General features: G+C 36.5%; 1 protein-coding gene across 4 annotated transcripts in view; it reads left to right on the top strand.

Moving 5' to 3' along the window:
* LOC143027606 (isochorismatase domain-containing protein 1-like) overlaps positions 1 to 21,382 on the top strand; it is a 62,561-nt gene extending 41,179 nt beyond the window's left edge. For all 4 annotated transcript variants that reach the window (XM_076188963.1, XM_076188964.1, XM_076188966.1 and 1 more), the window contains exon 4: positions 21,179 to 21,382. In XM_076188963.1, coding sequence (XP_076045078.1) covers positions 21,179 to 21,325 — 147 coding nt within the window. In that variant the 3' untranslated portion in view covers positions 21,326 to 21,382. The remainder of the gene's footprint in view (positions 1 to 21,178) is intronic.
* The last annotated feature ends 1,165 nt before the right edge of the window (positions 21,383 to 22,547 follow it).

The following is a 22,547-nucleotide window of genomic DNA, read 5'->3' as shown; positions in this document are numbered from 1 at the left end:
TCATATAATTTGGGAGAAGAAGGAATAAAAAAAGTAGAAAATGAGAAGGACCTGGGAGTCATTGTTATGAATAATATGTCACCTGAGAAACATATAAATAAGATTTTTGGAGAAACTTATAATTTAATAAGAACAATCAAAGTGGCATTTACATACCTGGATGAAGAAATGGTGAGGAAAATCCTAATCACCCTGATAAGACCAAGATTGGAATATGCAGCAACGATATGGTCACCAAGTACAAAAAAATGTATAAAAAAAACTTGAAAGAATACAAAGAGCAATTACAAAACTGGCACCAACACTCTCAAAACTATCATATGAAGAGAGACTACAAAAACTTAAACTACAGACACTAGAGCAAAGAAGAGAGAGAGGAGATTTGATAGCTATTTACAGAATCATGAAAGGCATAGAAATTACTGATAGAGAGAATCTGATAAAATGGGATGACAGAAATACAAGAGGACACGGAAAGAAAATAAAAAAAGACAGCTATAGAAGAGATTTTAAAAAGAACAGCTTTCCTCACAGAGCAATAGACAGTTGGAACAAGTTAGATGAGAAAGTGGTGTGTGCAAAAACAATACATGAATTTAAAAATAGTTTAGATAAAATGAGATATGAAGACGGGACCCCACGAGCATAGCTCCCCTTCCCGTAAAATACAACTAGGTAAATACACACACTTTCAACGAACGGACGGCTTGAAGAACGTTCTGAAGAAAAGTGCCGATTGTGGATCCCAACGCAAAGAGAAGTGCCTTTTTGTATTTACAGGGTGGGGGGAAATTGCTCGTGGGGTAGTGGGAAAGTAAGGAAAGAGGAAAAGGGGAGGGATTGCTGGGGAAATGGAAGGAAATGAGGAAGTAGAGGACTTGGCCCTAACAGACCGCCGAAAAGTAAACAAGCGACCGCAAGACGAGCTGGAGGATGACGGAATGTCTAATAAGAATGTAAAGATTAGAAGTATAGATAGGAACAATACAGTAGAAAGTGATGAGAATATTTTCAAGGGATTTAAAGAGAGTGGGGGGGACACAAACCCCCCCCGACTGACAAGACTAAAGAAGAAGGTTGATAAGGTGATCGAGGACTTGGAGAGTAGGTTAGGTCATATGAACACCATTTTACAAAGGGTTGAAAGATTGGAAGAACTAGAAAAGGCGAATAAAAACTTAACTGATGAAATAGAAGACCTAAAAAGACAGTTAAGAGAAGTAAAGGTGGAGAATGAGGAATTGAAGAAGAATAGTAAAGAAAACAGAGAGACAATAGCTAAAGAAACTAAAAATTGGAAGAAAACCCATGAAGGAAATAAGGTTTCATTCACTGACATAGTCAAACAGCAATTGAAAGAACATACTGAAGACTCAGTTATTAAAGTGATGAGACAAAAGGAGAATATAGTAAGAGATTTAGCAGACAAGAAGAAATGTATAATTATATTAGGAATGGAAGAGAAACACAACACAGATAGAACCACAAGAATCAAAGAGGAAAATGAAAAAGTAAGCCAATTACTAGAATCAGTTCAGGAAGATGAACCAGAAATTATGAAACAAATCGAAGAGAAATTTAGACTCGGAAAGTATAGCACAGATAAGACCAGACCAATTAAGATTAAATTCAGGTCACAAACAACGGCAGAGAATATCTTATCCAAAACAGGGAAACTAGCAACAAGTGAACAATACAAAAAGATATGGATAAAAAGAGAAATGAATAAAGAGGAAAGAGAGGAAGAAAAGCAGAAAAGACTGGAAGCTAAGGCAAAAAACGAGAACAGAACGGAGTCGGAGAAAGAGAGATTCTATTGGAGAGTAGTGAACATGAAACTAAGGAAGTTCGACATACAAAAGAAAAACATAAGGGAAACAGAGAACACAATGGAAGTGGCAGAAAACTAAGAGTGTCTTACACAAATATAGATGGATTAATAACAGGATTGAATGAGCTGAATGATTATTTGAAGGAAAAAGAACCGGACATAATGGGAATTGTAGAAACAAAATTAAAAGGCCCACTACCACCCAACAGTGTAGGACATGATGCATACAATTATTGGATTAGAAACAGAGAGAAAAAGCAAGGGGGTGGAGTTATGTTCCTGACTAAGAAGGATATAAACGTGAAAGGTGTCATATATGGAAAGAATACAGTAGAGATGATTATGATAGAAGTGGAAGACAGAGATAAGAAGAGCAGAAAATTTGTGATAAATTATGTGCCTCCAAAAACAGCCTCATGGGAGGAGAGTGAACATAAAAGTATGTTAGAGGACACAAAGATAACATTAAATAAAATAATGGAAGATGGAGGAAGAATAGTTATAATGGGCGACTTTAATTGCAAAGAAATCTGCTGGGAAGAAATGACAGTAAAGAGTGGAGACGACTCATGGGGAAACGCTCTACTTGAGATGATTATTGACCACACAATGACACAATGGATACAGGAGAACACTAGGTATAGAAATGAAGAAGAACCATCGAGACTAGACTTATTAATTACATCTGAACCTAGAATAGTGGACAAGATTGAATATAAAACACCAATAGGTAAAAGTGACCACATATTGATTGAACTGGAACTTAATGAAGAAAAATATATGAAAAGAAATGAACAATATAGAAAAGGAAGAATGATGTATGAAAAAACAAACTTTGATAAAATAAGAGAATTCTTTCAACAAGAAAACTGGGAAGAAATATACAAAGAAGAAACATCAGTGGAAAAGAAATGGAATATTTTGACAAAAATTTACAAAAAAGGAGTGGAAAAGTATGTCCCAAGACAAAAACAAGAAAAAGAATATGTAAAATGCTGGTACAACAAAAGTTGTAGGGAGTTAAAAGACAAAAGAGACAAAGCCTGGACCAGATGGAAAAAAGACAGAAAACCTGAAAAATGGAAAATATATACCAGTTATAGAAATGAATATGTACAAATGTGCAGAGAGGAAAAGAGAAAATATGAAAAAGAAGTCATAGAAAAATGTAAAGATCAACCAAAACTATTCTACAGATTTGTAAACAATAAACTGAAAAACAAACAGGACTTGGAGAAATTAAGACAAGGGGGAGTTGAATACACTGAGGAAATGGAAATGGCGGAAATTATGAACAAACATTTTAAATCAGTGTTTACAAGGGAGAACATACAACCTGAAGAGATTGAATGGAAAGAGAAAGTCCCCCCTATGGAAAAAATAGAAGTATCAAAGAATGAAATATTGATACAATTGAGTAATCTTGATGTCAGAAAATCACATGGACCAGATGAAATAGCAAACTGGATTCTGAAAGAATGCAGGAATGAACTGGCAGACAAAATACATAGCATAATAAGCAGTTCCTTGAAAGAAGGAAAAGTTCCAGAAGATTGGAAAAAAGCAAATATAGTACCTATATATAAAGGAGGAAATAAAGAAGAACCTACCAACTATAGACCAGTCTCTCTAACAAGTACAATAGCAAAAATTTGTGAAAGAATTATCAAAAATAGATGGGTAAAATACTTGGAAAAAAACAACGTACTAAATCCAAGGCAATTTGGATTCAGACAAGGACGATCATGCGTCACCAATTTAATATGTTTCTATTCAAGGCTAATAGATATAATACAAGAAAGAGATGGATGGGCTGATTGTGCATTTCTAGACCTAAAAAAAGCTTTTGACAAAGTACCACATAAGAAGTTGCTTAAGAAACTAGAATCTGAAGGAGGAATACAAGGTAAATTACTAAATTGGATGGAAGACTTTTTGCAAGAAAGAAAAATGAGAGTAGTGATAAGAAACCAGCACTCAAAATGGAATGAAGTAATAAGCGGTGTCCCGCAGGGAACAGTTCTGGCCCCAATAATGTTTGCTATATATATTAATGATATGGATGAAGGAATTGAAAGCTATATGAGTTTCTTTGCAGATGATGCAAAACTACTGAAAAGAGTGAAAACTGAAGAAGATTGTGAATCACTACAGAGAGATCTAAATAAAGTACAGGAATGGAGTAGGAAGTGGGAGATGGAGTTCAATACAAAAAAGTGTAGTATAATGGAATTTGGAAAAAGCAAAAACAGAATAACAGGATCATATAATTTGGGAGAAGAGGGAATTAAAAAAGTAGAAAATGAGAAGGACCTGGGAGTCATTGTTATGAATAATATGTCACCTGAAAAACATATAAATAAGATTTTTGGAGAAACTTATAATTTAATAAGAACAATCAAAGTGGCATTTACATACCTGGATGAAGAAATGGTGAGGAAAATCCTAATCACCCTGATAAGACCAAGATTAGAATATGCAGCAACAATATGGTCACCAAGTACAAAAAAATGTATAAAAAAAACGAAAGAATACAAAGAGCAATTACAAAACTGGCACCAACACTCTCAAAACTATCATATGAAGAGAGACTACAAAAACTTGAACTACAGACACTAGAGCAAAGAAGAGAGAGAAGAGATTTGATAGCTATTTACAGAATCATGAAAGGCATAGAAATTACTGATAGAGAGAATCTGATAAAATGGGATGACAGAAATACAAGAGGACACGGAAAGAAAATAAAAAAAGACAGCTATAGAAGAGATTTGAAAAAGAACAGCTTTCCACACAGAGTAATAGACAGTTGGAACAAGTTAGATGAGAAAGTGGTGTGTGCAAAAACAATTCATGAATTTAAAAATTGTTTAGATAAAATGAGAAATGAAGACGGGACCCCACGAGCATAGCTCCCCTTCCCGTAAAATACAACTAGGTAAATACAACTAGGTAAATACAACTAGGTAAATACACACACACACTTTCAACGAACGGACGGCTTGAAGAACGTTCTGAAGAAAAGTGCAGATTGTGGATCCCAACGCAAAGAGAAGTGCCTTTTTGTATTTACAGGGTGGGGGGAAATTGCTCGTGGGGTAGTGGGAAAGTAAGGAAAGAGGAAAAGGGGAGGGATTGCTGGGGAAATGGAAGGAAATGAGGAAGTAGAGGACTTGGCCCTAACAGACCGCCGAAAAGTAAACAAGCGACCGCAAGACGAGCTGGAGGATGACGGAATGTCTAATAAGAATGTAAAGATTAGAAGTATAGATAGGAACAATACAGTAGAAAGTGATGAGAATATTTTCAAGGGATTTAAAGAGAGTGGGGGGGGACACAAACCCCCCCCGACTGACAAGACTAAAGAAGAAGGTTGATAAGGTGATCGAGGACTTGGAGAGTAGGTTAGGTCATATGAACACCATTTTACAAAGGGTTGAAAGATTGGAAGAACTAGAAAAGGCGAATAAAAACTTAACTGATGAAATAGAAGACCTAAAAAGACAGTTAAGAGAAGTAAAGGTGGAGAATGAGGAATTGAAGAAGAATAGTAAAGAAAACAGAGAGACAATAGCTAAAGAAACTAAAAATTGGAAGAAAACCCATGAAGGAAATAAGGTTTCATTCACTGACATAGTCAAACAGCAATTGAAAGAACATACTGAAGACTCAGTTATTAAAGTGATGAGACAAAAGGAGAATATAGTAAGAGATTTAGCAGACAAGAAGAAATGTATAATTATATTAGGAATGGAAGAGAAACACAACACAGATAGAACCACAAGAATCAAAGAGGAAAATGAAAAAGTAAGCCAATTACTAGAATCAGTTCAGGAAGATGAACCAGAAATTATGAAACAAATCGAAGAGAAATTTAGACTCGGAAAGTATAGCACAGATAAGACCAGACCAATTAAGATTAAATTCAAGTCACAAACAACGGCAGAGAATATCTTATCCAAAACAGGGAAACTAGCAACAAGTGAACAATACAAAAAGATATGGATAAAAAGAGAAATGAATAAAGAGGAGAGGAAGAAAAGCAGAAAAGACTGGAAGCTAAGGCAAAAAATGAGAACAGAACGGAGTCGGAGAAAGAGAGATTCTATTGGAGAGTAGTGAACATGAAACTAAGGAAGTTCGACATACAAAAGAAAAACATAAGGGAAACAGAGAACACAATGGAAGTGGCAGAAAACTAAGAGTGTCTTACACAAATATAGATGGATTAATAACAGGATTGAATGAGCTGAATGATTATTTGAAAGAAAAAGAACCGGACATAATGGGAATTGTAGAAACAAAATTAAAAGGCCCACTACCACCCAACAGTGTAGGACATGATGCATACAATTATTGGATTAGAAACAGAGAGAAAAAGCAAGGGGGTGGAGTTATGTTCCTGACTAAGAAGGATATAAACGTGAAAGGTGTCATATATGGAAAGAATACAGTAGAGATGATTATGATAGAAGTGGAAGACAGAGATAAGAAGAGCAGAAAATTTGTGATAAATTATGTGCCTCCAAAAACAGCCTCATGGGAGGAGAGTGAACATAAAAGTATGTTAGAGGACACAAAGATAACATTAAATAAAATAATGGAAGATGGAGGAAGAATAGTTATAATGGGCGACTTTAATTGCAAAGAAATCTGCTGGGAAGAAATGACAGTAAAGGGTGGAGACGACTCATGGGGAAACGCTCTACTTGAGATGATTATTGACCACACAATGACACAATGGATACAGGAGAACACTAGGTATAGAAATGAAGAAGAACCATCGAGACTAGACTTATTAATTACATCTGAACCTAGAATAGTGGACAAGATTGAATATAAAACACCAATAGGTAAAAGTGACCACATATTGATTGAACTGGAACTTAATGAAGAAAAATATATGAAAAGAAATGAACAATATAGAAAAGGAAGAATGATGTATGAAAAAACAAACTTTGATAAAATAAGAGAATTCTTTCAACAAGAAAACTGGGAAGAAATATACAAAGAAGAAACATCAGTGGAAAAGAAATGGAATATTTTGACAAAAATTTACAAAAAAGGAGTGGAAAAGTATGTCCCAAGACAAAAACAAGAAAAAGAATATGTAAAATGCTGGTACAACAAAAGTTGTAGGGAGTTAAAAGACAAAAGAGACAAAGCCTGGACCAGATGGAAAAAAGACAGAAAACCTGAAAAATGGAAAATATATACCAGTTATAGAAATGAATATGTACAAATGTGCAGAGAGGAAAAGAGAAAATATGAAAAAGAAGTCATAGAAAAATGTAAAGATCAACCAAAACTATTCTACAGATTTGTAAACAATAAACTGAAAAACAAACAGGACTTGGAGAAATTAAGACAAGGGGGAGTTGAATACACTGAGGAAATGGAAATGGCGGAAATTATGAACAAACATTTTAAATCTGTGTTTACAAGGGAGAACATACAACCTGAAGAGATTGAATGGAAAGAGAAAGTCCCCCCTATAGAAGAAATAGAAGTATCAAAGAATGAAATATTGATACACTTGAATAATCTTGATGTCAGAAAATCGCATGGACCAGATGAAATAGCAAACTGGATACTGAAAGAATGCAGGAATGAACTGGCAGACAAAATACATAGCATAATAAGCAGTTCTTTGAAAGAAGGAAAAGTTCCAGAAGATTGGAAAAAAGCAAACATAGTACCTATATATAAAGGAGGAAATAAAGAAGAACCTACCAACTATAGACCAGTCTCTCTAACAAGTACAATAGCAAAAATTTGTGAAAGAATTATCAAAAGTAGATGGGTAAAATACTTGGAAAAAAACAACGTACTAAATCCAAGGCAATTTGGATTCAGACAAGGACGATCATGCGTCACCAATTTAATATGTTTCTATTCAAGGCTAATAGATATAATACAAGAAAGAGATGGATGGGCTGATTGTACATTTCTAGACCTAAAAAAAGCTTTTGACAAAGTACCACATAAGAAGTTGCTTAAGAAACTAGAATCTGAAGGAGGAATACAAGGTAAATTACTAAATTGGATGGAAGACTTTTTGCAAGAAAGGAAAATGAGAGTAGTGATGAGAAACCAGCACTCAAAATGGAATGAAGTAATAAGCGGTGTCCCGCAGGGAACAGTTCTGGCCCCAATAATGTTTGCTATATATATTAATGATATGGATGAAGGAATTGAAAGCTATATGAGCTTCTTTGCAGATGATGCAAAACTACTGAAAAGAGTGAAAACTGAAGAAGATTGTGAATCACTACAGAGAGATCTAAATAAAGTACAAGAATGGAGTAGGAAGTGGGAGATGGAGTTCAATACAAAAAAGTGTAGTATAATGGAATTTGGAAAAAGCAAAAACAGAATAACAGGATCATATAATTTGGGAGAAGAAGGAATAAAAAAAGTAGAAAATGAGAAGGACCTGGGAGTCATTGTTATGAATAATATGTCACCTGAGAAACATATAAATAAGATTTTTGGAGAAACTTATAATTTAATAAGAACAATCAAAGTGGCATTTACATACCTGGATGAAGAAATGGTGAGGAAAATCCTAATCACCCTGATAAGACCAAGATTGGAATATGCAGCAACGATATGGTCACCAAGTGCAAAAAAATGTATAAAAAAACTTGAAAGAATACAAAGAGCAATTACAAAATTGGCACCAACACTCTTAAAACTATCATATGAAGAGAGACTAGAAAAACTTGAACTACAGACACTAGAGCAAAGAAGAGAGAGAGGAGATTTGATAGCTATTTACAGAATCATGAAAGGCATAGAAATTACTGAGAGAATCTGATAAAATGGGATGACAGAAATACAAGAGGACACGGAAAGAAAATAAAAAAAGACCGCTATAGAAGAGATTTGAAAAAGAACAGCTTTCCTCACAGAGTAATAGACAGTTGGAACAAGTTAGATGAGAAAGTGGTGTGTGCAAAAACAATACATGAATTTAAAAATAGTTTAGATAAAATGAGATATGAAGACGGGACCCCACGAGCATAGCTCCCCTTCCCGTAAAATACAACTAGGTAAATACAACTAGGTAAATACACACACTTTCAACGAACGGACGGCTTGAAGAACGTTCTGAAGAAAAGTGCCGATTGTGGATCCCAACGCAAAGAGAAGTGCCTTTTTGTATTTACAGGGTGGGGGGAAATTGCTCGTGGGGCAGTGGGTAAGTAGGAAAAGAGGAGAAGGGGAGGGATTGCTGGGGAAATGGAAGGAAATGAGGAAGTGGAGGACTTGGCCCAAGCAGACAAGCGTAAGGTCAACATGAAACGACCACCGGACCAGCTCAGTGATGACGAAATGGCTAATAAAAATGTAAAGATTAGAAGTATAGAGAGGAGCAATACAGTAGAAAGTGACGAGAATATGTTCCAGGGATTTAAAGAGGGTGGGGGGGACAAAAAAAAAAAAAAAAAAAAAAAAAACCCTCTGATAAGACTAGAGGAGAGAGTTGATAAGGTGATCGAGGACTTGGAACGTAGGTTAGGTAATGTTGACTCCATTTTCCAGAGAATTGAAAGGTTGGAAGAACTAGAGAAGGCAAACAGAAACTTAACTGATGAAATAGAGGACCTAAAAAGACAGTTAAGAAATGTAAAGGAGGAGAATGAGAAATTGAAGAAGAATAGTAATGAAAACAGAGAGACAATAGCTAAAGAAGCTAAAAATTGGAGAACAACCCAAGAAGGGAATAAGGTTTCATTCACTGACATAGTCAAACAGCAATTGAAAGAACATAATGAAGACTCAGTTATTAAAGTGATGAGACAGAAGGAGAATATAGTAAGAGAATTAGCTGACAAAAAGAAATGTATAATTATATTAGGAATGGAAGAGAAACATAACCCAGATAGAACCGCAAGAATCAAGGAGGAAAATGAAAGAGTAAGCAGTTTATTAAAATTAGTCCAGGAAGATGAACCAGAAATTATAAAGGAAATTGAGGAAAAATTCAGACTCGGAAAATATAGTACAGATAAGACCAGACCAATTAAGATTAAATTCAGGTCACAAACAACGGCAGAGAAAATTCTATCCAAAACAGGGAAACTAGCAACAAATGATCAATATAAAAAGGTATGGATAAAAAGAGAAATGAATAAGGAGGAAAGAGAGGCAGAAAAGCAGAAAAGACTTAAAGCTAAGGCAAAAAACGAGGAAAGAACGGAGTCAGAGAAAGAGAGATTCTATTGGAGAGTAGTGAACATGAAAATAAAGCAGTTCGACATACAAAAGAAAAACATAAGGGAAACGGAGAACACAATGGAAGTGGCAGAAAACTAAGAGCGTCTTACACAAATATAGATGGATTAATAACAGGATTGAATGAACTGAATGATTATTTGAAGGAAAAAGAACCGGACATAATGGGAATTGTAGAAACAAAATTAAAAGGCCCACTACCACCCAACAGTGTAGGACATGATGCATACAATTATTGGATTAGAAACAGAGAGAAGAAACAAGGGGGTGGAGTTATGTTCCTGACTAAGAAGGATATAAACGTGAAAGGTGTCATATATGGAAAGAATACAGTAGAGATGATTATGATAGAAGTGGAAGACCGAGATAAGAAGAGCAGAAAATTTGTGATCAATTATGTGCCTCCAAAAACAGCCTCATGGTAGGAGAGTGAACATAAAAGTATGTTAGAGGACACAAAGATAGCATTAAATAAAATAATGGAAGACGGAGGAAGAATAGTTATGATGGGCGACTTTAATTGCAAGGAAATCTGCTGGGAAGAAATGACAGTAAAGAGTGGTGATGACTCATGGGGAAATACTCTACTTGCGATGATTACTGACCATTCAATGACACAATGGATACAGGAGAACACTAGGTATAGAAATGAAGAAGAACCATCGAGACTAGACTTAATAATTACATCTGAACCTAGAATAGTGGACAAGATTGAATATAAAACACCAATAGGTAAAAGTGACCACATATTGATTGAACTGGAACTTAATGAAGAAAAATATATGAAAAGAAATGAACAATATAGAAAAGGAAGAATGATGTATGAAAAAACGAACTTTGATAAAATAAGAGAATTCTTCCAACAAGAAAACTGGGAAGAAATATACAAAGAAGAAACATCAGTGGAAGAGAAATGGAATATTTTGACAAAAATTTACAAAAAAGGAGTGGAAAAGTATGTCCCAAGACAAAAACAAGAAAAAGAATATGTAAAATGCTGGTACAACAAAAGTTGTAGGGAGTTAAAAGACAAAAGAGACAAAGCCTGGACCAGATGGAAAAAAGACAGAAGACCTGAAAAATGGAAAATATATACTGGTTATAGAAATGAATATATACAAAAGTGCAGAGAGGAAAAGAGAAAATACGAAAAAGATGTTATAGAAAAGTGTAAAGATCAACCAAAATTATTTTACAGATTTGTAAACAATAAACTGAAAAACAAACAAGACTTGGAGAAATTAAGACAAGGAGGAGTTGAATACACTGAGGAAATGGAAATGGCAGAAATTATGAACAAACATTTTAAATCAGTGTTTACAAGGGAAAATATACAACCTGAAGAGATTGAGTGGAAAGAAAAAGTCCCCCCTATGGAAGAAATAGAAGTAACAAAGAATGAAGTATTGTCACACTTGGGTAATCTTGATGTCAGAAAATCGCATGGGCCAGATGAAATAGCAAACTGGATTCTGAAAGAATGCAGGAAGGAACTGGCAGACAAAATACATAGCATAATAAGCAGTTCCTTAAAAGAAGGAAAAGTTCCAGAAGATTGGAAAAAAGCAAATATAGTACCTATATATAAAGGAGGAAATAAAGAACCTACCAACTATAGACCAGTCTCTCTAACAAGTACAATAGCAAAAATTTGTGAAAGAATTATCAAAAGTAGATGGGTAAAATACTTGGAAAAAAACAACGTACTAAATCCAAGGCAATTTGGATTCAGACAAGGACGATCATGCGTCACCAATTTAATATGTTTCTATTCAAGGCTAATAGATATAATACAAGAAAGAGATGGATGGGCTGATTGTGCATTTCTAGACCTAAAAAAAGCTTTTGACAAAGTACCACATAAGAAGTTGCTTAAGAAACTAGAATCTGAAGGAGGAATACAAGGTAAATTGCTAAATTGGATGGAAGACTTTTTGCAAGAAAGAAAAATGAGAGTAGTGATGAGAAACCAGCACTCAAAATGGAATGAAGTAATAAGCGGTGTCCCGCAGGGAACAGTTCTGGCCCCAATAATGTTTGCTATATATATTAATGATATGGATGAAGGAATTGAAAGCTATATGAGCTTCTTTGCAGATGATGCAAAACTACTGAAAAGAGTGAAAACTGAAGAAGATTGTGAATCACTACAGAGAGATCTAAATAAAGTACAAGAATGGAGTAGGAAGTGGGAGATGGAGTTCAATACAAAAAAGTGTAGTATAATGGAATTTAGAAAAAGCAAAAACAGAATAACAGGATCATATAATTTGGGAGAAGAAGGAATAAAAAAAGTAGAAAATGAGAAGGACCTGGGAGTCATTGTTATGAATAATATGTCACCTGAGAAACATATAAATAAGATTTTTGGAGAAACTTATAATTTAATAAGAACAATCAAAGTGGCATTTACATACCTGGATGAAGAAATGGTGAGGAAAATCCTAATCACCCTGATAAGACCAAGATTGGAATATGCAGCAACGATATGGTCACGAAGTACAAAAAAATGTATAAAAAAACATGAAAGAATACAAAGAGCAATTACAAAATTGGCACCAACACTCTCAAAACTATCATATGAAGAGAGACTACAAAAACTTAAACTACAGACACTAGAGCAAAGAAGAGAGAGAGGAGATTTGATAGCTATTTACAGAATCATGAAAGGCATAGAAATTACTGATAGAGAGAATCTGATAAAATGGGATGACAGAAATACAAGAGGACACGGAAAGAAAATAAAAAAAGACAGCTATAGAAGAGATTTGAAAAAGAACAGCTTTCCTCACAGAGTAATAGATAGTTGGAACAAGTTAGATGAGAAAGTGGTGTGTGCAAAAACAATACATGAATTTAAAAATAGTTTAGATAAAATGAGATATGAAGACGGGACCCCACGAGCATAGCTCCCCTTCCCGTAAAATACAACTAGGTAAATACAACTAGGTAAATACACACACACTATCATATGAAGAGAGACTAGCAAAACTTGAGCTACAGACACAAGAGCAAAGAAGAAAGAGAGGAGATATGATAACTATTTACAGAATCATGAAAGGCATAGAAATTATTGATAGAGAGGATCTAATAAAATGGGATGAAAGAAATACAAGAGGACACAGAAAGAAAATCAAGAAAGACAGCTATAGAAGAGATCTGAAAAAGAATAGCTTTCCTCACAGAGTAATAGACATTTGGAACAAGTTAGATGAGAGAGTAGCGTGTGCAAAAACAATACATGAATTTAAAAATAGTTTAGATAAAATGAGATATAAAGACGGGACACCACGAGCATAGCTCCCCTTCCCGTAAAATACAACTAGGTAAATGCAAGCTGAAGGAGGAGTGGGAGGGAGTAAAGGATAGAGTAGAGCTGGGTGTGGAGGAGGAATGGGGATGGTTCAAGGAGAGAGTCAAAGTGTGCAAGGATGATGTGTGGAACAAGAAGGACAGGGGAAAATAGAAGAAAGGGTAGTGAATGGTGGGATGAGGAAACAAAGAAGGTTGTAGAAGAGAAGAAGCGAGCTTTCACAGATTGGTTACAAAATAGGACGAGGGAGTCATGAGAGGTACAAAGAAAAGAAAAGAGAAGTAAAGCAAAAGGTAAAGGAGGCAAAGAGGAGAGATGTGAAATGGGGTAAGAGTATGACAGAAAATTTTGAAAGTAATAAAAAGATGTTTTGGAAAGAAATTAAGAGAGGAAGAGGAGGCGAAGCAAGTAGAGAAGAAAAGGTAAAAGGTGCAGATAGAGAGATGATAATGGAAGAGAAGGCAGTAGTAGTTTCAGAGGGATTAGCTTGTTAAGTGTAGTTGGGAAGGCTTATGGGAGGATCTTGATTGAGAGGATTAGGAGAGGAACAGAAGAAGTAATTGGTGAGGAACAGTGTGGATTTAGGACAGGTAGAGGTTGTGTAGATCAGATCTTTATGGGAAGACAGATATGTGAGAAAGCTATAGGAAAGGGGAAGGATGTGTTTTGGGCTTTTATGGATCTGGAAAAGGCTTATGATAGGGTAGACAGAGGCACTATGGGAGGTTATGCAGATATAAGGGATAGGAGGAAAGCTTCTAGGAGCTGTCAAGAGTTTTTATGAGAGTAGTAGAGCTTGTGTCAGGATTGGAAATGGAGAGAGTGAGTGGTTCGAGGTAAAGGTGGGACTTCGTCAAGGATGCGTTATGTCGCCCTGGCTGTTCAACTTATACATGGATGGGGTGGTGCAAGAGGTAAATGCAAGGGTAGTGGGCAAGGGATTGGAGATGGTTAAAGAAAATGGAGAAAAGTGGGAGGTGAGCCAGCTGTTGTTTGCGGACGACACTGCGCTTGTAGCAGGATCGGAGGAGGGATTGAGGAAGTTGGTGGCAGAGTTTGGGAGAGTATGTGATAGAAGAAAGCTAAAGATAAATGTGGGTAAAAGTAAGGTGATGAGATGTACAAAGGGTGAAAATGGCAGTAGACTGGAAGTGAGCATTAAGGGAGAGCGACTGGAGGAAGTGGATGGTTTTAGATACTTGGGTGCAAATGTGGAAGGAAAAGGTGGAGTGAAAGTGTAGGTAGAATGTAGATTGAGAGAAGCGAGTAAATGCCTTGGTGGATTAAAGAGTGTAATGAGGAATAGACATTTGGGAATGGATGCAAAGAGGAGACTGTATGAAGGAATGATTGTGCCAACAGCACTGTATGGAGCAGAAACATGGAACATAAGAGAAGAAGAGAGGAGTTTGAATATGTTTGAGATGAGGTGTCTGAGAAGTATGATGGGGGTTACTAGGCTAGAGTGAGAAATGAGGAGGTGAGGAGGAGAACAGGGGTGGAAAAGGAGCTGGGAGATAGGGTTGATGAAAGAATATTAGGATGGTTTGGACACATGGAAAGAATGAGTGAAGGAAGACCAGTAAAATAGGTATGGAAGGCAGATGTGGAGGGAGTGAACATGAGGGGACGTCCTAGGATGAGGTGGATGGATGGGGTGAAGGGAGCTTTGGGGAAGAGGGGAATGTCTATTGAGGAAGGACGGGAGAGGACAGAAGACAGGGATGAATGGTTGTATATGGATGATGCTGTGATTGCATGAGGTGGAATGGGCGGGTGGATGGGGGGCGAGATAGTATGTGTGAGCAAAATTTGACGCAGCCCGAAGGGATTTCTCCCCGTCCTCTCCTTTTATGCAATGGGGGGACGGAGAGGGGGGGGTCGCCGATTGAATGAAGCTGCCTTGCTGTGGATGTGCTGTGTCTTGCGACACTGCTTCTGACCCAGGGCAGTGGACAAGGTGCAGGGATGACCCGTCATCCAGGAGGTGCTCAGATAAGAGGGAGGGTGGAGGGGTGTGGAGTGTTTTCAGGGATGGAATGGGTGGAAATGATTTTATGCCTTTCCCTGTTTGGGTACCTCCCTTGGAAGGGGGAAAAAGCCTTGGTATATGTATGTATGTATGTAAATACAACTAGGTAAATACACACACACACACAGCTGGATACATTCCTCAGTGAGTTCCGCATTAGTTTGGCCATGGATAGGGCTCCCAAACTAATAAAGGTTAAGGGACAGGTTAATACTGAAATAAAAATCTGGTAGGCCACATAATATACCAAAGAAAAATGTCATAGGCCACATCTAAAAGGTAGGCCACATACTATACTGGCATCTATATTGCTTTAATAATTTGGGAGTGCTAACTGTGGCCAAACTAAAACAAAGTGCACCAATGAACATGCCCAGCTCTGTATATGTGTATATATATATATATATATATATATATATATATATATATATATATATATATATATATATATATATATATATATATATACACACACTGTATATTGGCATGACTACAACTAAACTAAGCAGACACATAACTTGCCATCTCGCATCTTGAGCCCCCAAAATCCATTTAAGACAGGAACATCAAACAGCCCTCACAAGAGAAATAATAGTGAATAATATAAACATCATAACAACATGCCAAGATACCTGTCACCTCCCCATCTTAGAGGCGCTATTAAACAAAGATATGAACCCTAGTTTGAGCATCCAAATGTCCGACCTGTTAGCGCTACCAAGCATGAGAAGGAACTCTGTTGCTGGACAAAGCCAACACGAGCACAAGGAGAGATCATCTGATCAGACAGACCAATCAACATCAAGAACAAGTACACAGCACAGCTAGTCCAGCCCTTAAATACCATCCACCTGACATTTGCAGTTCAGTAACAACTCTAACATAGAGACAGCCACTATACTAAGCCACTGAATAAGAGTCAGGAGACTTGAAATTGCGATTTGGCAGCACAGATGGCCTCCTTTGGAGAAATCATCTTAGATCTCAATAGAGACAATAAGACCACCTTAAGATACAAAGAGAATGTCTTAAAGAAAATACAAAAAGCAGAACTGGCAATCACATTTAACTCTACTTGTTTAAGAGAGAATCTCCTGTCCATTTATACATATATATATATATATATATTTCAGGTGCAGATTCTCACTAATATTTTGTTAGATATGATAGCATTTTTACAAAGGTAGAGCATGCTGACAGAAGACCTTTTGGTCCATATCTAGGTTGGATGCAAAAAAAAAAATACTAATGATAAATAAATGAATTAATAAAAAGTATAATAATGAAAATAATAAATAAAATACATAAATAAATGCATAGGTATAGTTAAATAATAAACAGGTAAATAGTAAATAGGAAGCTCACTGGCTGAGCGGGTTAGGGTGTCGTTACTTGAGAAGGTCGAGGGGATGGCGGTTCGAGTCCTACCACCGGTGAAGTTGAACCAAGAGCATTGTTCATTAAATTCCACGCTACAAAGTCCTCTGTAAGGGGAACCGTCCTAGCCTTCCAATGGGAGGAGTTTATGATGTTAAACCATAAAAAAAAAAAGTAAATAATAAAAAATTGACATATAATTAATAATAAATGAGAATCAAGCAAATAATAAACAGACAAACGATAACAAAACAAAACAGTAAATAATATAAAATAAATTATAGTCATTACAGCATATTGCTTAGGTGTTTATCTAAATGATTCTTAAAGTTTTGAACTGAACTACGATGCAGTGCCTCTGCAGGAAGTTTATTTCATTCATTAACTACATGGTTGGCAAAGTTGTTCCTACCCACTTCCAAATTAAATCTATTTCCGGACAGTTTGAGACCATTGTTTCTTGTTTGATTCTCATTCAGTGTGAAAATTTTGTCACTTTTGATGTCAATTCCCTTTAGAATCTTAAAGACCTGTATCAATTCACCTCTGAGTCTACGCTTTTTTAAGGAAAACTGATTTATATGTTTTAGTCAATTTTCATACGATTTATTTTTGATATATGGAATCAGTTTTGTGGCTCGCCGTTGTACTTTTTCCAATCTGTCAATGTCTTTAATGAGATTCGGTGACCATGTGGAAACAACATATTCCAAAATATCTCGGAATCAGCCCTAGAATCTTATTTGCTTTCTCAGAGACTGAAATATACTGCTTAGATGATTTGAGATTGTTACTGATAATTACGCCGAGATCCTTTTCACTATCCACTATTGTTAACGAATTTACAAATAACTTGTAATTGTACTTACTGTTATTTTTACCCATGTGCATTACCATGCTTTACTTGTATTAAATTTAATTAGCCATTTTTCAGACCATTGCTGTAATTTATATAATTGTTTTAAGTGATAATTTGCCATTCTGCACATTTTTGGATCATCAGCAAATTTGGAAACGGTAGATTTTAGTCCGTAGTCTGTATAATTTATATATACTATGAATAGAAGTGGCCCAAGAATGGAACCCTGAAAAATTCACTCGTAACATAAGTTTTTCAATTTAAAACAACTCTCTGTTTTCGATCATTCAACCAATTACTAGTCCAGCTTAATAGGTTACCACTTATTCCGGGTGAAGCTAATTTAGTAAGTAGTCTTTCATGGGGGACGGTATCAAAAGCTTTTGCAAAGTCTAGATATATTAAATCTATATTGTTTCTTTTGTCATAATTTGAGATAACTATGTTGTAGAAGTCGAGTAAGTTAGTCACGCAAGAACATTTCCGTCTGAAACCATGCTGTCTATCATTTATCAAACAGTTACTTTCTAAATGATGTTTGATAGCATCTCTGATGATAGTTTCCATGATTGAAGTCAAACTTATAGGCCTGTAGTTATTTGGATTCTTTTTGTCACTTTTTTTTTTAATATGGGAGTAACATTAGCTAGCTTCCATTCTCTTGGGACATTACCGGATATGATGGATTTCTTGAAAATAATTCTCTTACTGAGATTTTCATTTCTTCTCACAGATCTTATTTCAGAGGGGTGGGCAAATACAAGCCTTCCATAATCTTCCATATTTATTTGATGTTTTGACTTCAGGGAGTCATCTTCAGAATAGTATACAAGAATTAAGTTAGTCTACAACTACATAATACACAATTGACAATTCTGTACAGACAACATGGATTTAAATATAGGCTGCTTGGGAATGCTGAAAGGATCTTGTCAACCTACATGGGCAGACACTTCACTCAGGAGGGAGAGGGGAAGGGGGAGGGAGAAGGGGAGAGTCGGGTAGGATGGTTTGTCTTGCAGGGACATGCCACTGGTCAAGAGGGGGTTGGTGAGGTGGAGGGGGAAAGAGAAAGGAGGTGGGTGTTGCTGCCAATGAGTTCCAAATCTAGATGAGGATTAAAGAGAGGAATAAGAGAAGTTATGTTGGATTGTATATTGAATGAAAATTGAAAAACTCTGCAATAAAATTAACAAGTGTCAAAATGCTGTCATGTTTAAAACAGTGTGTGTGTGTATATATGTATATATATATATATATATATATATATATATATATATATATAATATAATTTGATGGAGTTTGGGAAGGTGTGCAAAAGGAGGTTGAAGATAATTGTGGATAAAAGGTGATGTGTACAAGGGGAGAGGATGGCAGCAAACTGGAAGCGAGTATTAAGGGATAGAGACTGGAGGAAGTGGCTAACTCTAGATACTTGGGTGTGAATGTAGCAGGAAAGGGAGTGAAGGTGGAGGTAGAATATAGATTGAGAAAAGCAAGTAAATGCCTTGGGGGATTAAAAGGTTTAATGAGAAATAGACATTTGGGAATAGATACTAAGAGAAGATTGTATTTAACTAGCTGTATCTTACAGGAAGGGGAGCCATGCTTGTGGTGTCCCATCTCTGTATCTCACAGTATCTAAATTGTTCTTAAATATGTGTATAGTTTTTGCACACACTTATCATTTCATCCAGTTTGTTCCATACATCCACCACTCTGTGGGGAAAGCTGTTCTTTTTCAGGTCTCGTCTATAACTGTCCTTTTTAGAGTTTCTTTCCATGTCCTCTTGCATTTCTTGTATCCCAATTTAGTAAGTCTTTTCTATCAAAGACTTCTGTACCTCTCATGACTCTATAGATGGTCTACAAGTCTTCTCTTTTTTTTTTCCTTTGTTCCAGGGTCAGTAACTCTAGTTTTGACAGTTTCTCTTCGTTTGACAGTTCTGAAAGTGTGGGGGGCATCTTCATAGTTGCTCTTTTGATTCTTTCAATTTTCCTTATATTCTTTTTGGTACTGGGTGACCATAGTGTCACTTCATACTCTAGTCTTGGTCTTATCAGTGTGACTAGTATTTTCTTCACCATTTCTTCATCCAATAGGTAAATACCACTTTTATTGACCTCAGCAAGTTGTAGGTTTCTCTTACAATTTTGTTTATTTGTGATTGTACCAGCAGCACTATATGGGGCAGAAACACGGAATATAAAAGAGGAAGAGTTTAACCCATACATCAGCAGCATATGTTGTATGCCACAATTGGTTTTATGGATTCAGCATCAGCAGCATACATTGTATGCCGCAAATTAAAAAATTAGCCAAAAATAGGCATTATGTCAAAGGTCAAATCTGTGGTAATGACCAAGTAGCCCTATCCATTGGCTATAAAAGCATTAAATTTTTTTATTTGTTGACAAAACTGGCCACCCTGGCAGCAATTTTTTGGGGGTAACTTGGGGTATAAAATCAGCCTTTAGGACGTAATTTAGGTGACTGGTGTACAAAACAAAGTATGAGGAGGTGAAGTTGTACTTCAACAGTTAGGCAGGTGCTATTTAGTACATATTCAGATGTATAGAACTGGCAATTTTGCACTGCCAATTTTTGTAATAAATGCGTAATACAAAATGTGGCTGGGCAATAATGGTGTGATGGATGCTTACTAAAACATTTACCAAAACAATAAGAAACACCACAATCACCTATCCTCCATGAAATTATAAAGAAAAATATATCAAAGAATCAATTTACCACATAACTAAGTGATAAATATTTGCCAAAAAATCCACAAAAACTATTTATAAACATGTTTTCCATAAGTGTCAGACTATTATGAGTGACTACATTGACTTGAATTATCATAAATGTCAAATTCCTTCACTCTCTGACATTCTAATGAAGCTTCCACGAAAAAATACGACCTCGTTCAACCTGCGTAAGGAGTGAAAGAAAATCTATGGATGTTCTATCAAACTTTCATATGCATATCTCAAAAAAATCGACCCAGTTTCTTCACTTCTAGGCTAAGGTGAATCAAAATAAGCAAGATCTGTTGGTTTTACATAATTTTGAGTTGATTTAAGCAATAAAAAAACATATGTTTTGGCTTTGACACGGGGGGGGAGGGGGTTATATACAACGTTTGCCTAGCGACATACGGGTTAAATGTGTTTAAGATGAAATGCCTGAGAAGTATGGTAGGGGTTACTAGGCTGGATAGAGTGAGAAACGAGGTGAGGAGGAGAGCAGGGGTGGAAAGGGAGTTCCGAGATAGGGTTGATGAAAGAGTATTGGGATGGTTTGGACACATGGAAAGAATGAGTGAAGAAAGATTAGTAAAATAGGTGTGGAAGGAGTGAACATGAGGATGGATGAAATGGATGGATGGGGTAAAAGGGGCATTGGGATAGAGGGAATGTCTGTTGAGGAAGGGAGAAGATAGAAGATGGGGATAAGTGGTGAATGGTTGTGTATGGAGGGTACCTCATTTTGTAGTAAATGATTTAATAATTGTCATTACATTTCAGAGGCTGCAGCAGGTTGGCTGTTTCATCACCACCAGTGAAAGTGTGCTGTTTAAGCTTCTTGGTGACAAGGAGCATCCAAAATTCAAAGAAGTTGCAAACCTTGTCAAAACCACCTCACAGCCTACTGGATTAACTGGGAAATTTTAATATTCATCTTCGGAGGTCTTAGTCCCTATTCCTCTTTGGATTAAAAGTGCTTATGAATTAATTTGTATTCATCTCCTAATAGGTTAAGTTGTCAAAAGAGACATGCTTTCAGATTTAAACAAGTTTGAAAATTGGCTAGTACACTGTGGTATTAAACCTAAAAGTGGCTGCCACGAGGTGGTAGTTGTGTCTGAAATTGGCTGTACAATGCTTTACAAAGTCAGCCAGAGTCAGAGTCATGGTTATTTTATTGACTTCAACTCTAACTCCTTTCACCCAATGTTTCTTTGATTCCATGACTCCACCTCCAACCCTGACTCCACAGCCATGGTTCAGAGTATTAAATTCAAAGTACTGTTACAAAATATAGTCAGAATTGATGTGGTATAATTAAGACAAACTGCTTTTAGAACATGGACAGAAATCTATGTTGATGGATTGAAATTCATTAGTACATACACCAAAGGCTCTTTTCCCCCATACAAGGGAGGTAGCCAAAAAAACAAAGGCATAAAAACCACTCCCACCCATTCCATCCCCACATACTCCACTCCCAATCGCCCCCCTCCCTCTTGGCTCCTGGATGATGCATCTTGCCCACTACTCTGGGTCAGAAGCAGAGTCGCAAAAGAGAGCAAGGCCGCTTCATTAAATTGGTGACACCCCACCCCCTCTCCATCCCCTCATGCAGAAATGGAGATGGGGAGAAATTCCTTCAGGCTGCATCAATTTATTTTTCACACATACTCCCTCATCCCCCCATCCCCCACCTATTCCCTTTCATGTATCACAGCATCATCCATACACAATCATTCTCCATTCACCCTTATCATCTGTCTTCTCCCATCCTTCCTCACCAGACATTCCCCTCTTTCCCAGTGTCCCTTTTACCCCATTCATCCATCTCCTCCCTGGTCACCCCTTCATGTTCACTTCTACCTCTGCCTTCCACACCTCTTTTACTAATCTTTCTTCACTCATTCTTTCCATGTGTCCAAACCATCCCAATACTCTTTCATCAACCCTATCTCCGAACTCCCTTTCCACTCCTGTTCTCCTTCTCACCTTGTTTCTCACTCTACCCAGTCTAGAAACCCCTGTCATACTCCTTGGGCACTTCCTATCAAACACATTGTGATGTTCCATGACATGTCACTGACACAAAGGGGATGCAAATAATGGTGCCACAAGCTACATTCTAACAAGAGCCATATTGCTCGTG

The sequence above is a fragment of the Oratosquilla oratoria genome, chromosome 8, assembly GCF_046742065.1.
Source record: "Oratosquilla oratoria isolate Oo_2021 chromosome 8, ASM4674206v1, whole genome shotgun sequence".
Taxonomy (NCBI): Eukaryota; Metazoa; Arthropoda; class Malacostraca; order Stomatopoda; family Squillidae; genus Oratosquilla; species Oratosquilla oratoria.
Note: the sequence above shows the minus strand (reverse complement) of the source record. Positions and strands in the feature narration are given on the sequence as shown.